We start from the raw sequence: 17077 nt of genomic DNA, 5'->3' as shown, positions 1-17077 counted from the left end.
GGTTTCCAGAGGGGTAGCCATATTAGGGTGTTTCCAGATGGGTGTTTACTGTCGACTAGGTGGAGCTCACACATTCAAGTTTTTTGCAGAGTCTACACAACGTTGCTAGCATCAAAATTAGGGTTGCCAGGTCCATGGCCTGAGACTGATCCTGTATCTTTAGGAGAAGAGAAAGTCAGCCAAGTGCAGGTGTTCTTGCAACTCTGTAATGGGAAAAACCACAAGGTGGAATTCTCCCTTCCGCCTGCACAACTTATAAAGATACAGAAGACCTCTCAGTTGCCAGGCCCAGCCTCCAAGAGGTCTTCTATATCTTTAAAAGTTGTGGAGGGGGAACGGAGAATTCCACCTTGTGGTTTTTCCCATTACAGAGTTGCAAGAACACCTGCACTTGGCTGACTTTCTCTTCTCCTAAAGATACAGGATCAGTCTCAGGCCAAGAACCTGGCAACCCTAATCAAAATGGTGGCTCGTATTCCCCCTCCCCATGCTTTCATCCAGATTTACCCTTTCCAGGAGAAATCTGATGAGTTTAAAAAAACAAACTCTGTTGGCAGTGACCTGTTTTCAATATCTAAATGGCCCATTTGCAATATTAAGCCCCTGTCTGGAAGCACCTTTAGTTTCTTGCAGCAAAAACCACAGAGTCTTATGGCACTTTAAAGCAGGGGTTTGCCCACCATTTTAGACCCATGGGCACATGAGGATTTTTGAGCAAGTGCTCAAGCAAGTGTTTGAACAAAAGACATCACTTCTCTCCCCCAGATAAGCCCCCCCAAAAGACAGAAAGTGCACACACAATTTACTTTTCCCAAGGAATCCTGGTAAAAGTTAGATCCACTAGAATTAATATTGGCCTTGAAAAGCATGTACAGCTGAAAGCGGTTGTGGGAAAGAGCGTCACTCTTCCAACTTCCTCCAGCTCTTATGTATTTTTCTAGGCAGAAAAAGGTGACTACCCTCACCACCTCAGGGGACACTTGAGTGCAGGAGCAGGAGGGGTTCAGAGGTTTCATGGGCACCAGAGAAGACCATGGGTGAAACGTTGGCAGCCCCTGCCTTAAAGACTAACACATTTATTCTGACATAAACCTCTGTGGGCTATAGTCCACGTCATCAAATGCTCAAGGCCACATTCACACTGTACATGTATCCCACTATTATTCCACTTTAAACAGTTTTGTTTTCTCCCAAAGAATTCTGGGAAGTAAAATTTGTGAAGCGTGATGAGAGTTGTTAGGAGATTGTTATTCCCCTCACATGGCTACAATCCTCAGAGTTCCCCAGGAAGAGGGATTGATTCTTAAACCGCTCTTGAGAACTCTAGCTCTGTGAGAAGCATAGGGGTCTCCTAACAACTCAGCACCCTTCACAAACTACATTTCCCAGGATTCTTTGGGTGAAGCCATGACTGTTTAAAGTGGAATAATACTGAAATAAATGTATGGTGTTAATGTTGCCCACGTGTTATCCTCAACTGTCAGATGATAGGGATGAGCACCAGGGAGACTGCTGCTGCTTTCACGGTCTATTTGGACACAATGGGCTGGCCACTGTGGAAAGAGGACATGGCACTAGGTGGATCTTTGGCCTAAGACTGCGTCTGTGTTAGAATTGTTTAACATGTTTTTTAATAATGTTCTTAACCCTTTTTAAAAGTTGTTTTTTAAAAATGTTTTTAACGCTGTTTTGTTTTAATGTATTTTAAGATCTGTTTTTATGATGTTTTTAAGTGTTTTTAGCACTTTGTTTGCCGCCCTGGGCTCCTGCTGGCAGGGAGGGATACAAATTAATTAAATAAATAAATAATGAATAAAATCAGCAGGGATCTTTTTATGTTTGTGAGAGTCTGTCGTGACATGAGGTAATCAAGATGGCAACTTTCCCTCATCCCTCTCTTTCAGGCCTCACCTCGAATCTTCCTTCTCACCAAGAGCCACATCATCCTGGCCGACCCTAAGGTTGCCCAGCCAAAAACAGTGATCACCCTGAGTGACATTGACAGTGTCTCTGTCAGCAGCTACGCAGATGGGTTCTTTGTTCTGCACATTAGAGAGGTACTGAAAAGGCGGAGGAAGGAGGCAGCAAGAGAGGCCTGACTGCCACCCCACAAAACTAAGTGGGGAAAAGTGACGTGTGGAAAGGATCCCTGCAGCCGGTTTGCTATTTTGTGACTCTCTTTGAAACCCCGTGGCAGAGTTAGAGAATATGAAAATGCAACATATTTGTTTTTAGGCATTCATGTCTTTGTGCCAAAGCTGAAATGAAATTTCACAAAGGTTTGGAAATGTGAAACCTGCATCTGAAATTTTCAACTGTAGCTTTTTTTCAAACTGGCATTAAGAAACACTTTAAAGGGAAAAAATGCTGCTGATATATTTTCAGGTGGACTCCCAAGCTGGTTAAAAGAATTCTTAGGCTTCTGTCCTATATATACACTTAACTGAGAGTAAATCCTACTGAGCACAGTAGAACTTGCTTCTGGATTAACATGCATAGCATTGTGCTGTAAATTGGCTAATCTCCTCTGCCTTTTAACTGATTCATCAGTAAATTGCAGAGACTCCTTCTCTAGCCTGCCACTCCCCTGCCCTGACCCTTCAGCTTTGCAGGGCTTGTTTGCAGTGTCAGAGCCTGGTTTAAGGGAAAAGCAATTGGCAGAGGCAGAATTAAGCACCCCACTCCCACCCATCACTGCCTGTCCTGAAATTGCACCCCCCAGCTTTACATTTGGTATTAGAAAATACAGGCTTGCTGCCATGATATCTAACCCTCCTTTACTGTACGCTGGTCTAACTTGCTTGCAAGGACCAGGTTTTGAGTATTTGTGTATCCCATCGAATTCCTAGTTCCTATCCCTACTTCCCTCTTAGCTAGGATGGATTGCCAGGTTAGCCAAGACCAGTTCCGTATACCAAGATTACCAAAGGGAGTGGAATTGGGCACAGGTAGGCTTAACCAATGTCCTGCGGATGGGTGGGTTTGTTTCTAGTTCCTGAAACTACAGTTCAGTTCAGCTTTCATTGGCAGTAACAATAGCTAGTATGGCGGCATAGGCATGCAGGGCTTATAAAGCGGCCAGTGGTCAGCCAAGATGATGAAAAGAAGCGCTAAAGCTTGTAAGCCAGAGTAAAGACCAGTACAATGCCTCAAATATCTCTTCCTCTTGCAGTCCTCCACAGCAGGCACCAAAGGGGACTTCCTGCTTATCAGTGACCACCTGATTGAACTGGTCACCCGGCTGCACCAGACCTTGCTAGAGGCTACAAAGCAAAAACTGAAGCTCCAAGTGGCTGATGAGTAAGAGGAAAGAGTCCACAGTGGGTGGAGAGGGTGGGGAAAGGGTTTGGACCAAGCACTGGAGCCCTTGTTTGGATGTTTGCCCAAACAATCACAGGAACATAGGAAGTTGCCTTACACTGAGTCAGACCATTGGTCCCTCTGGCTCAGTAGTTCTACTCGGCAGTGACTGGCAGCAGCTCTCCAGACTTTCAGACGAGACATTCCCAGCCCTACCTGGACCTTCTGCATGCAAAGCAGATGCTTTACCACTGAGCTTTGGCCCTTCCCCAAATTTATCTTCCTTTTGCAGGAAAAAACACCTTGTTGCTGGAAAGGCAGTTGGGAATGATTTGGGCAGGGAGGGGGAGAAATGGAAAGAAGGCTGAAAGGTTGTGTCCATCCACATCGACACAAATCCACCAATGGGTTTAACTGGCATTGTTGTTGGTGATATACAGTTTTCCTTATATCACTCAAAAAGGCAGTCATGTTGGCCTGGAATACAAATTTAAAAATCCATGTTAGGACAGTACCTTTCTCTGGCCAACACTCCCTCCCCCCCAAAAAAATGTGCAAGCTTTCGAGTTCTCCAGAACTCTTCCTCAGAGCTACATGATAAACAAACAAAAAAGTGACTGGCAGGGGTGTGGAAGATATCTATGTTCGGCTGGTGGTGAAACCATCTCTTTCTGCATTTTGTAGGACTCTTAAGATGGAATGAAGCAGCAGACATTCATACCTTTTCTTGTATAAAGGTCTTGTGACCTCCTTGTATGTTGGCTGTGTTTGTTTAGTTGAAATATTTATTGTAAAATGTTATACTCTGCCTTACAGTAAATGAGCAAATTAATAATTAAACTGATCTAAACACTTCAGCTCAGGAAGCTTGCAAAAACTGCAGCGATTAAAGATAGCTGACCATCTCCGCAAATTGTTCAATCCTGTACCAGGGTGAGATGCACAACGGTACAGCACAAACAGGCAGGCCCCTTGGTGGTAATAACAGGACTACAAGTTGGCTTTGCTAACAGAAACACCCAACAAATTGGAACAGGTGATATGTACAAAGAAGCAAACGGAACGAAAGATGATGGAAACACTTTAAAGGCTCATGTAACACATTTGATAGCTACAAAAGTAAGAACAACCTCACAACACTCTGACACTTGTTAGGCCACTAAGAAATAATGCATCCAGAATACTGGAACCTGTGGCCCTCCCAGAAGTTGCTGGACTACAATCCCCATAATCTCTGACCATTGGCTATGCTGGCTGGGGATGCTGGGAGTTGGAGTCCAACGACATCTGGAGGGCCATGGGTTCCCTAACCTTGCTATCCAGTCCTTCTCAGTGGCAAAATAAGTCTCTGAGTGACATTAGGTTGTTCTTCTATTTTTGTAGCTATAAAATGTGTTACATGAACCTCTAAAGCTTTTGTGCTCCATAGTTTTTTGGTTTTTCATTTTGGTACATATCACATATCCCAACTTGTTGGGTGCCTCTTCATGGGTGTTTATTGGCTTAGATCTCCTTTGTTTTGTTTTTCCTTTTGTTATGCTAATAGATCCTGAAGATCAGCTTCTGTTTAACAAAGAGTCCCACATGAACATTAAACAAGCTTGCAACATTAAACGTGTCTTGCAACATTAAACGGGAAGGGCTGTAGCTCAGTGGTAGAGCATCTGCCTTGCATGCAGAAGGTCCCAGACTCAATCCCCAGCATATCCAGGTAGGGTTGGGAAAGACTCCTACCTCAAACCCTGGAAAGCCGCTGCCAGCCAGTGTAGACAATATTGAGCTAGATGGGCCAATGGGTCTGACTCAGTATGAGGTAGCTTCCTGCGTTCCTCCTGTATCCCTAGTTCAAACCCAAGCACTTGTAGGCTGTCTGCAAATCTTACATAGAAGCTGCCACAGCATGTGCAAGTTGCTGCAACATTTCTCCCTATTAAATAAATTTGTTAAAATCATGTAGCTCGAAACACAGCGGCTGAGCTCACATTTTCTGTGTGATTTATTCTGCAACATCTCCATTTTAATCTTGGTCTGATGTTGCTGCAATGTTTTGGGGGTTCTTCATCCTCTCTAACCTTTTCTGTTTTGGGTTGGAGTCTGAAGGCCTGGCAAACAAGCTTGAGTGCCGCTGCTAAATGAGAACGAGGGTTGCTTACCTTTTATCCTGAGCTGCATTTGGTCTTCTACAGGTTCCTGGTGAAGTTTAAGCAAAGCAGCATCACTGTCAAGGTGGTAGAGACGGCTGAGAAGCAGGGGGCAGCACCTATCTGCAGAAAGAAAGGCAGCCGTCGAATGGAGGTGTTGGTCCACTGAGGTGAAGTTGGACTGAAGGATGCAGCTTCTTCACAGGGAGCTAATGCTGGCCTCCTTGGGGATTTTGGAGGGGGGAATCTGTGACTTAGATTTGGCCCCTGGTGGCTTCAGTCCCCCTTGCTATCCTCTCATCCCATCAGAATTGTTACCTCAGGAGCAGCTATCTGAACACCTGTCTTCAAAAACCAATCAACATATCCCAGTTTCTCCATTTGCTGTGGATGTAAATGACAAATCATGCCTGTATTACTGCTGACCTCTTCAGAAACGGCCTCTCTCCTGTAGAAGCCTTACCTTTTATTTAACTGGAAAACATGGAGGGCAGGGGGAGAGTGTCAATAAAACAGACCAGTGAAATGAAATGCTGTTTGCTTAATTTAAAGTCTCTTGGGCTCCGGGGTGGGGAAACTGTGGTCCTCCAGATGTTGTTGGGCTTCACCTCCCATCGGCTCCAGCTAGCATGGCTGATGATCATATAGTATTAGATACAGAAAGTAATCACAACCAATGAGGTACAATACTTTTAAAATCATTATCATCATCTTGCATACATCCAAAGCAAACACAATGGTTAAGGTCTCTCCTCTTTAATCACGATCTGTACCCAAAGGGTGTCCTTTGATTACAGGCTGTGGTTAAGGAGAAGCCACCTTAACTGTTTGGCTTGGATGACACATTAAATCAAACCTTGGCTTAGCTGCTACCCCATGCCAACCTGAAAAGCCCACAGAGGATCAAAGCAGCTGTGTCCTCTTCAGAAGCCAGTATGTCTGCGCAGTCATGGCCAGTCATCCTCTGGCTTACCTTGACAGGTGAACCAAGAGTGTGGAAGTGGACAGTGATGTGTTTCTCAAACCCTGAAGTACATGTGCACAGTCCAGATGTTTTGGTACTGTGCTGTGCATTTCCTTTCTTGTGCCAGTAGTGCAGTAATTCCAATGTGAAAGCAGAAGTGGTGGGGGGGGAAGATTTTCAGTGTAGACATTATTTCCATGCACTTTCTGTTCTTCTCATTTAATGCTATATTACCATGCTCAATCAATAATGTGGAGAGCTGCTACTCTGAGGTGCCTTTATAGCAGTGATGGAAACAATGCAAAAACAGCAGTGATGAAACAGTGTGTAGAATAGATGCTAAAATAGCTGAGAGACAATACTGTGAATGCTGGAAGTTCCATTTATATTGATTTTTAGAACAGGGCAAGGAACCATTTTATGCTGAGGACTGCATTCTTCTGGAGGGGTCAGCTCTCGGGGACACATATAAAGGGACAACAGGGCTGGAAACAAACAGTGTGCGGGCCACTCCTCTGTTAAGTCTTGTGGGTTTTCTAAAATTATCTTCCTGCTGGGTGCCGGAACAGGTTCCCAATGAATATATATATATATATCCATGTGATTAGAGGGACCAGGTCCTTTGTGAAGCTTAGCACTTGGTTTGGCAGCTTTCGAACTTTGTCTTCCCTTGATATCTTTATGCAGCTTTACACTTTATGTTAGGTGTACTACAAATGTGTGAAGGCAGCAAGCACAGTACTGTGTCAATCTAGGTTCACTTCTCAAGAAGCTAGGATTCACTCTGGCTGCTTCCTGTCGTGGAGGGTACATGGTGGCACACCCTGGCATTAACACCATCTACACACTTGGGACCTGTGTTTACCATCCCGCTTCTTTACTACCCCCAGGACAGCTCGAAATCCAACTGGGATTTCTGAAGCCCTTTGGGGCTTTATTTATTCATTCATTCATTCGATTTATTAGTCGCTCATCTGGTTGGTACTCAGCCACTCTGAGCGACGTACAAAGCAAAAACATATAAAACATCAAGAACATCAAAAACTCAGCAATAAAACTAAACAATAACATAGAAACAACTCAGTTACAATAAGGCTTCTCGTCTGTATAGTCCAAAAAGTGCGCCTTCAGATGGAAACTCCTGATGTAAGTATTCCCATCCCAGCACAAGACCGGTGTGGGTGATAGTCCATTTGCAAGACCGAAAAACAACACCCCCTCTTGATCTCAATATCCAGCGTCCAGTACTTTCAGCGGAGAGTGGCAAACAGATCCCTTGAAGTCGCAACTAACAGGGAGGTTTTCTTCAGAGAAGCCAAAAATGAAGGCACTAGGATGTAAGCACGGCCGATATCAAGGCGAAGCAGAGAGAGGTCGGATGGTAAAATAGCGGTGGCTGCAGGGGTGCTCCCCCACCCTCAGCAGTCACAGAAAAATCATCATCGCAACAGCACGGCGTCTCCCAGGGACAGGCCGCGGCGCCAGGCCCGCCAAAAAGCTGCAGCCCCAGCCCGGCTTGACGCCCCCGCTCACAAAGGTAGCGGCAGCGGCAGCCTGGCGAAGATGTAAGCACCAAGCTGCGTTCTGGGCCATACCGACAGCTGGTGTCCCGGTCAGGTACGAGGGAGACTGCATAAAGAGGGGGGAGGCTGCCCCATATTTCCAATATGTTGTAGCCTCCGGCAAGGGGGAAAATGTAGAAAATTACCCCATAAAAGCCATCAATGGTAGAGCTCCCTCGTCCGTAGTTGTTGCACCTCCGCCATCTTTCCAGTCGGTGCATGTCCCATAGCCATGCTAGATTTTAGAGATTTTGCCAGGCATTAGTGTGACGATCCCACCTTTGGCTCCCCCTGTCAGGTTCCCACCTGCTTGTGGCTACCGCCTTTCACTAGGCACCACCTCAGGACACCACCAGTCAGGATTGTCATTTTTATTTTTTCTCACTCCACTCTAGCACAGATCTCACAAGATCCCACTGCTAGGCAGCACCACCAGTCACTCCCTGTAAACAATACTGCTAGAGACTTTGCCTCAGTCTCTCTATAGCTTGTTACTTTGTGTCTGGGTGCCCTTGCTGTCCACAACCCCCTTGTATCTTTGTCTATAAAGCATACAGTCCTGGGTTGCTCTGGATACTTGACGTTGTTACAATTTCTTCCTTCACTGCTGCCACCATTAGATACAGTTTCCCTTCAGCCTTGGTAATTACCCTGCCCTCCCTTCCGGTATGCATATCCCCAGCCAAGGATCAGGCTTTTGGTAAACCAATAAAAGTATTTATTTGATAACACTAGGAAATAACAAGATTACTTTAGGAATGTTTAACAAGCATATGGTTTCATATAGTGTCACTCTTTATGTTTCTGGTCATATATATACTGTCTAAATATCAGCCAAATATAATCCAATCCTCCCTCAGAACTCTGCCAACGAACCCATCTAAATAACTCTCCACTAACGACTCTCCAACCACTCTCACCAACCGACCCCCTCTCAACTGTCATCCTCTCATTTATACCTTCAGCCATTCAAACACTCAGCCAATCATCATCCAACATTCTCCAGCCTTCCAACCCATGCTGTCATTCAATTCACTTACCATATATCCCTTAATAAACCCGCACTTACCATATTCACAGGTTTTAACATATAAGGACATCACAATTAGCCTTTCAGTTCATCTTTGTAGTTGCAAGGTTTCCTCCACATGATGCACCCAACACCATGTTTACTGTATTTTTTTTCCCTGCATTTGCTTGGCAATTTAAGATGCTGCTGTGCCAATAAATTCAAACCACCTTATCTACCAAACATCTGTCAAAGTTATTGAAATAACGTGGAAAAGACACTTATCAAATTTCCCTTTCACTTAAATCCCTTAGTACCGAGGCTTTCACAACTGAGTACTGAGGCTTTTTGCAAGCACTTCCTCCTAATGCATTTTTGTATATTTTCACTAATGTATTCACTTTTATGCATGCTTTCCCCTAATATATGCATTTTTGTCAACATCGTTTAGTTGAAGGACAGCATCACAAAATTCAGATAATTGTGAATTTTGAAGGATGGCTGTGTTTCGGTTCTCTCATTGTGTTTTGGAAAGTGCAAATTTGAGTTATTTAGCTTTAAATGTGAACTGAATCAAGTTTCTCCCTCATCCCTACTCCAAACCCTGCACATAGTGGACCTAGCCAGTGGCATCCTTGACTTGGGAAGAAGACTACATTTTGTCAAAATATGCCATAGAGTTCCAGTTCCTGGTAACTGGCACCAAATGAAAAGGAACTGTAACCCATTTTTTAAAACTATGGACCACCTTGAATGTGGTGGCACAAAGGAGAGAAGTGTAGTAAAATAAATAAATGCTCAGGAAAATCAGCCCCGGTACATGGGATGGTGTTGGGGCCTTGATATAGACAGTCGACTGCAGCAGTTGGAAAACTTTCAGTCTTTAAAGACAGAACCTTTTCCTCATTATCAGCTTGGTCTTTCATGCTGCAAAGGATTCTGTCTGGTCCACATGCTCTAGTGCAGGACTGCAGACAGAGAGTTTGCTGGTCTTTTCTGACCTTTGAGTTGCCACACTTCAATGGAGTGTGTGCTAATCATGCCCCCCATCCTCTCCTGCAACTGGAAATCACTGCCATACAGTTACATATCGGCATGACGATATCTTCCCTATTAAGGTTTAAGAATGCTTGTAACTCTTTAAAACAGACATGTTCAGCTGCTTTTTGCGCGTATGTAAGAGTGCGAAGGCACGCTAAGATTTCTCTCAAATCATAAGCTACTATTTTATGCAGAGAATATAAAAAGAGGCCTTATGTAGTAGTTAAATTATGTCAGATCTTTATTGAGCATTTGTTTTGATTTCTTTATGGCATGGCTGTATGTCAATGAGCAGTCATCCTGCATTTGCTTGTGGGGGTGTTTACATGTCTTCCATTTAATCATTCATCCATGCAACAGTTTTCCACACATTTCCCTGTTACATTCCAAACTGCAACAAGTCATTTTTTAATAAGTGGATTTGTTGTGCTAGGGTAACAGTTCTTCAGTTCCTTTTAAATGCAGAAACCTAACGTTCTGATATTTACTTGACTCCTGCCCACAAAATACTGATATGCTGGAGGCACCCAGGCTCTTGCATAGCCCCCAATACTGCACAAGCCTCACTGCAAAGAAACAATGGTGCACATTTTCTGTTCATTTCACTGATGCTTGTACAGGAGGATTTCCTGGAGTTAGTAACGTAGAGGCAGAAGTGCATACGATTTGGATTCTCCATCTCAAGCACAAACCATGTCTTAGCACAAACTTGGCCAAGTGGCATTATTGTCAACTGTTGCACAGTTCATTAGCAACTACTACATGGATTGGGGTGGGGAGCCTCCAGCCTCCAGGCCGATCAGTGACGTCAGCTAATGGCTGGGAGGACAGGGTTCAGTCCTGCCTTGGCTGTGCAAAACCACACAGCCGAGGCAGCAGGATTTAAACCCTGCTCACTAGCTCACCAGCCGTACAAGCAGTTCTCGCACACCTGAACTTAGAATCACATAACAGTAGAGTTGGAAGGGGCCTATAAGGCCATCGAGTCCAAGCCCTTGCTCCATGCAGGAATCCAAATCAAAGCATTCCCGACAGATGGCTGTCCAGCTGCCTCTTGAATGGCTCCAGTGTCAGAGAGCCTACTACCTCTCCAGGTAATTGGTTCCATTGTCGTATGGCTCTAACAGATAGGAAGTTTTTCCTGATGTCCAGTCAAAAACTTAGCGCTAAGCAGGACCCCCTCCCCCCGCATTTGCTGATACGAAGGGAAAGTGATCCTGCTTGGTCTGGGTGTGCCACAGAGCTCCCTAGGAGGAGCTACTTTGCAAACCCAAACTCAGCACTAAGCAGGATTGCCCCCACCCCATATCAGCTGATGCAAAGAGAGAGCGATCCAAGCAAGCATTGTTTGAAGAAGTCTCCCCCACTTTAAAGACTGCTGGAGCAATGTTTAAAAGGGTGGGATTGCTTCAAACAGTGCTATGCTGCGTGACAGAGCAGTCCCTGCCAGAACTGATGTCTGGAAGCAGGCATTGGCTCTGGCAGGGGCTGCCCCACCACGCAGTGATGACCCCCCCCGGATCTGTTTGATTTGGAAAGCCCACCCCACACTGATGCATTTTGGAGGTTGAAGGGATCAGGCAGGGCAGGCTTTCCAATCCTCCCTGCCCCCTTGCAAGTTCTGACTAGAGCTTGAAAGGAGGGGCATGGGGAGGCTCTGCAAACACAAGGGACTTTGACAGGTGGGCAGGGCAACCTACCTGGCAATTGTGGTCATAGTGACATAATGTGATTGACAGGTGTATTGCCATGCCCACATGTCACAGTTGGCCCATGGCCACATGAAGATCTGCCCCTTCCCTTCCCCCTGAGCCAAAAAGGTTCCCCAACCCTGACACAGATGGAGGTTATAGCTCGGTGGTAGGCACACACCGGACAAGGAAACTCTGGGAGGGATGGTCAGTAATTTCTTCTGACATCCCTTGCTGATAAGTGAGGAAGGAAACTAGGTATCATTTGGCTTGGGATATAGTTTGGAAACAAGCCCTCATTGTAGCCAGAGAAGGAAGGCTCTCACAAACACGAATGAAAAGGTTTTTTTTTTTTTAAGTTCAAAAATTTCCAGTCCCTCCCACCATTGTATAACTCCATTTTTCACACCTAATGATCCCACAGCTCTAAGCACTCTGCACTGGTCTGGGGCTCCTGGTGAGGACTATCCAATTTACCAGCCATGTTGGCATGTAGCTCAGAGGAATAAAAAAGAGCTTGGCATCCCAGCCGACTGAATAGCGGGTGCGAGGGTGCACGACAGTCAGAGCATGCTCCATGCAGTCAGTAACCAGAGAGAGGTTAGGATTGCAGTAATTTTGCATCTGGACAATTTCCATCAGCACTATTGAGAGGGGAGAAAGAGGACAGAAATAGGTCAGGCACCCATGAATACCATTGTCTTTGCACGAAGTGTGAACTAACTCCATCATAACAACCCCATGCTTACAACCCCCTCTTCTTCCAGAATGCAAATTGCTCAGGCCATACACTCCATACATCTGCAACTACATTAGCAAGTACAGATTTTGGTGCCTGAAATTAATATCTTGAAAATTGTGGCATTAATTTCAAAATGTAAATCAATAAAATAAAAAGGACATGTGCAGACAAGTGCAACATCCTCCACTGAAGTGAACAGGGCAAATTGCATGTGCAGGTGATCGTCTGCAGATGATGAATCACCCAGTGTACAGGGAGTTCTGGCCTACAGAGAGCATCACTTACTCCCAGCAGCTTATATGGGAGAGGTCTGTACCTGCTTAGCTTCAACCATGTTGTGTGCTCCCAGCCCAATTCTCTAAGCCAACTTAAAGAAAGCCAAGCCAAACTTATTGGAACACCTTGCCTGATACCTTCTACAGCCTCCTCATTGCAGCTGTCTTTCTGAGGACTTACTCAAAAGCGGTTTTGAAGAGCGGCAAGAATTCCCCTCCCGAGCACCTCTGTTGCCTACAGCCCACGTGCTCTGGCAACCCCCTCCCACTAGTCTTAAGGCTGCATCATTTTTGATATTTTAAACTGTGGGTTGTATTTGCTGTCAGAAGCTTCTGGTTGCTTTGCCTTGAGATTGCAGAGATTTTGAATTAAAGCCTTCTTTGAGACTGCCCTTGAAAAAGGGCTGTGCAGACCTGAAACGCGCAGGGCTTCAATAAATGGTTACTGTTTAAAAACAAAAAATCTGTTTATTTCATTTTGACTGACCTTGGCATTCCTGAAGAACTTGTTTCCTCTTTTTTTTTTTTGTCCTTTGGTGCCTGCCTCCTATGTCTGTTTGCCTGTTAAGGCTTATGCAGACTTGGATGCAAGTCCCATTGGACAAGTGGAACTTGCTTCCAAGTACAAACACTTGGGGTCAGGCTCCACATCTGGTTGTGGAATCTGGGTTTTCATGTTGCAGAACAAACTGTGTTCCATTTGTTAACGTTCAACAGTTCCGTGGCACATCTAGAAACCTTTGAATCCATTTGCTAAGCGGCTTCAAATCTGAAGAAAAAGGGAGTGTGTCACTTACGTTTATTCAAGTAAGGCTCCCCATATGCTTCCTTGGTCTCCTCTGGGACCTGCTTCCAGAGGCCTGTGAAGTTGTCTACCAACATTTTGTCATTCGAGATAGCAGTTCGGAAGTAACCTGGTTCTACTACACAGACCTTTACTCCAAAGTGGAAGACCTCAATCCTAAAAAAAGGGAAAAGTGCATCATGAGCCATGGTCCAAGGGACAGAGATGTGAAGATGTAAAGAACATGGTATAAAAAAGCCCTTTCAGATCAAACCAGAGGTCTATCTAGCCCAGCAACCTGCTTCCCCAAAGTGGCCAGCCAATTTCATCTGTGACACCAGACATGAGCAATGCATCAGCCCCAGAGCCTGTTTCAAATACCAGAGCTAAAGCAACAGGGTAGGAGAGTGAAATCTGTGGCCCCACAACTCCCATCATCCACCCCCATTAGCCATAGTGGCTGGGGCTGATGGGAACTGGAGTCTAACAACTCCTGGAGGGCCACAGGTTTCCTTCCCTGTAGTAGACAGAAGGAAAGGACCTTCAAGCATGAACCAAATGCATTTTCCTCACCAAGGAATTATTACTGAGTAGCCCAGGGATAGGGAACCTAAGATCTGGGAGCCAAATCCAGCCCTGCAGGCTTTTCTGTCTGACCCTCAGCACTCTCCCCAGGCCAGACTCCCTCCCTGGTCTTGCTTCGCACCCAGAGTGTGTTTTGCCTGGCTGGAATGTGTCCTTGAGCTCTGACAATGTATCTTGCGTGTCTGGCCAGAGAATAGATAGGGGTGCATGAGTGTGTATAGAAACTGGCCAACAGTGCCAAAGGTAAAAATTTACATTTGCTGCTCCACCCACTTTTGCCTCTAGCCCCACCCACCATGTGGTCCTTTGAAGGTTGCCCAGAAGGGAATGAAGCCCTTAAGCTGAACAAGGTTCCTCAAAGGTTTGAGATGGAGTGGCGGGGCTCGCAGGGAACCCTGTGGCAAAAGAGCCAGTCTTTGGAGAGCTGCAGTAACCACTCCCCACCTGTCTCATAAAGCAGGTATTTGCCCGCAAGTGGCAGAGGTGGAGGGGTCGGTAGCCTCCGTCTTCTGTTTTGCTAAGAACCATTTGGCAAGATTGCAAACACAGAGAAGAGCCTCTTCAGAGCTCTGTGAATCAAGGCCTGCCTACACATACTCACACGTGGTCTCTCAACCCTTCCCAAGGGACTAAAAGATACATGTGGTTAAGGTTCAGAGTGAGAGGGGGGAAAGAGAAGGACCACTTTGTATTAATGGGTTAATTTTTTTGGAGGAAGTGGTTGCAAAACGTTCTGTGTCACAGGGGAGTAGTTTTCTGGCTCCAGAACCCATGCTTCATGCAGAAACATAAAAATACAAATATTTGTGTATTAAGCTTCTCTCTCCCCAGAACTACTGACTGCTTTAGCAGTTTGCCTCCTCTTCTCAGCTGCAAGATCTAGGCTGCTTTTCGTATGAATGTTTTTTGTATATTTCTTTTTCATCAATGCATCCAAATATAAGCATCATCTTTGCTAAAGGACCGCTCGAGCCCATGCATGTTTCCTCAGAGGTAAGTGCACTCAGCAAGGCTCACTTCTAAAGTATGTGTGCATTGGATTGTACCCCTATCCTTTGGTTTTATTTTCTTTGTAAAAGGGTCCCTTTTCGTAGTTCTGCAACCCTCGGAAGTTCGGGAGGGGGGTGGCCCAGGAGAAGGCATTCTCTGTGGCAGCCTCTAAGCTGTGGAACTCCCACCCCACCAAGGTGCATCTGGCAACTTCATTGTACAACTTTCGGCAAATGCTGAGGATGCACTTCTTTACCCTGGCCTTCGACACTTGAGATAGGTATTTTTAGGACCCACCCTATTTTCTGTGATGTTGTTTAGATTGTTTTTTAACTGTTTTTAATTATGTGTTTTAAAATGGTTGTAACTCGCCCTGGGACCTTTGGGTGAAGGGCGGGTTATACATTCTGATTCTAATTCTAACAGGGATGGAGGAGTTGTTCAGCAACATCTGGAGAGCCACAGATTCCCCACACTTGCTTTCAGCAGAAAACCCCTCCTTAAGCTAAAAAGAATCTGCAGCCGATACTACGAGAAATAAATTAGCCCACAGCAGTTACCTGAGACTGTCAGAGAAAGCCTCCACCCCATATTTTGAAAGACAGTAGCCACCGCCAAACAAGGCTAACCGCCCCATTACGCTGGCAATGTTGACAATCCTCCCCTTGGCTCTTCTCAGCAAAGGCAGCATGTGTATGGTTACATCAACCACACCAAGCAGGTTGATGTCTATGACCTTCCTGAAATCCTCCTTGGTCAGCCACTCATTGGGGGCAAGTGGGACTGAAATGCCAGCATTGTTCACCAATCCCCAGAGGCCTGAGGGGGAAAAATAAGAGAGGACATCAGGGATAGCATAGAGCCCCATCCATAGAGACACACCTTGAGCACAAGCACGGCTTGAGCTACAATCTCGGAATACAAACTAGAGACTGTCTAAGGTCACATCCACACCACACTTAAAGTACACTTAAAGCACATGGCCAAAAGAATCCTGGGAACTGTAGTTTACCCCTCAGAGCTTCAGTTTATTTATTTAACCAATTTTTACTTCATTTGCATTGTATTTCTTGTGCACCACTTAGAATCTGTTGTAATTAAGTGGTGCACAAGAAATACAATGCAAATGAAGTAAAAATTGGTTAAAACTATAAAATCAGACTTCCATTAAAATGCCTGGTGGAATAAAAAAATGTCTTCAGTGGGTGCTGGAAGTTCAACAGGGAGGGAGCCTGTCTGAGCTGAACTGGAAAGGAGTTTCATAAAACTTGGCCCACAATTCTGAATACACAGTTCCTGGTGGAAACAAGTCAAGCATCTGAGCCATGGGGGACCACTAACGGAGACTTCTCCGAAGATCTCAGTGATCGGGCAGATCCTTCAATTATCCTGGACCCAAGTTGTTAATGGCCTTGTAAAGTAATACAAGAACCTTGAACCTGGCCCATTACCATATGGGCAACCAGTGCAAAGAACAAAAAGAAACATCCAGGGAAAGGGAAAGAGAGAACCGGGGGGGGGTCTGTTTAAGCCCTTAGTATAGGAGTGGAGAACCTTTGGCCCTTCAGATATTGCTAAGCCATAACTCCCATCAGCCCTAGCAAGCATGGCCAATGGTCAGGGATGATGATGGGAGTTGGAGAGCCAAAGATTCTCTGCACTTGCCCTAATAGCTGATAAGCATCAGAGGTGGTGGTAGATGCATGCTGTGAGATCAAAACAAAACAAAAACAAAAACTCCCCTCCATTTATAAATAAAATTAACCCTGAGGGCTGGCCCACATACATGGCAGTCTCCACAAGGAAACTGCTGGGAAAATCCTCCATATAGCTGCACTTGGGCCCCATCTGTATTATCTTGCCACTTTAAACAATCATGACTTTTCCCTCAAAGAATCCTGGGGACTGTAGTTTATAAGGGTGCTGAGAGTTGTTAGGAGAACCTCTATTCCCTTCACAGAGCTACAGTTCCCAGAGTGGTTTAACAACCAAT

The 17077-nt window shown here is 45.3% G+C and overlaps 1 protein-coding gene across 5 annotated transcripts in view; it reads left to right on the top strand.

The window, feature by feature from the left end:
• LOC133379579 (unconventional myosin-Ia-like) overlaps positions 1–5958 on the top strand; it is an 84576-nt gene extending 78618 nt beyond the window's left edge. For all 5 annotated transcript variants that reach the window (XM_061615142.1, XM_061615139.1, XM_061615141.1 and 2 more), the window contains 3 exons: positions 1905–2057; positions 3173–3300; positions 5487–5958. In XM_061615142.1, coding sequence (XP_061471126.1) covers positions 1905–2057; positions 3173–3300; positions 5487–5610 — 405 coding nt within the window. In that variant the 3' untranslated portion in view covers positions 5611–5958. The remainder of the gene's footprint in view (positions 1–1904; positions 2058–3172; positions 3301–5486) is intronic.
• Positions 5959–17077: the final 11119 nt, after the last annotated feature.

This window comes from Rhineura floridana, chromosome 3 (genome assembly GCF_030035675.1).
Source record: "Rhineura floridana isolate rRhiFlo1 chromosome 3, rRhiFlo1.hap2, whole genome shotgun sequence".
Lineage (NCBI taxonomy): Eukaryota > Metazoa > Chordata > Lepidosauria > Squamata > Rhineuridae > Rhineura > Rhineura floridana.
Note: the sequence above shows the minus strand (reverse complement) of the source record. Positions and strands in the feature narration are given on the sequence as shown.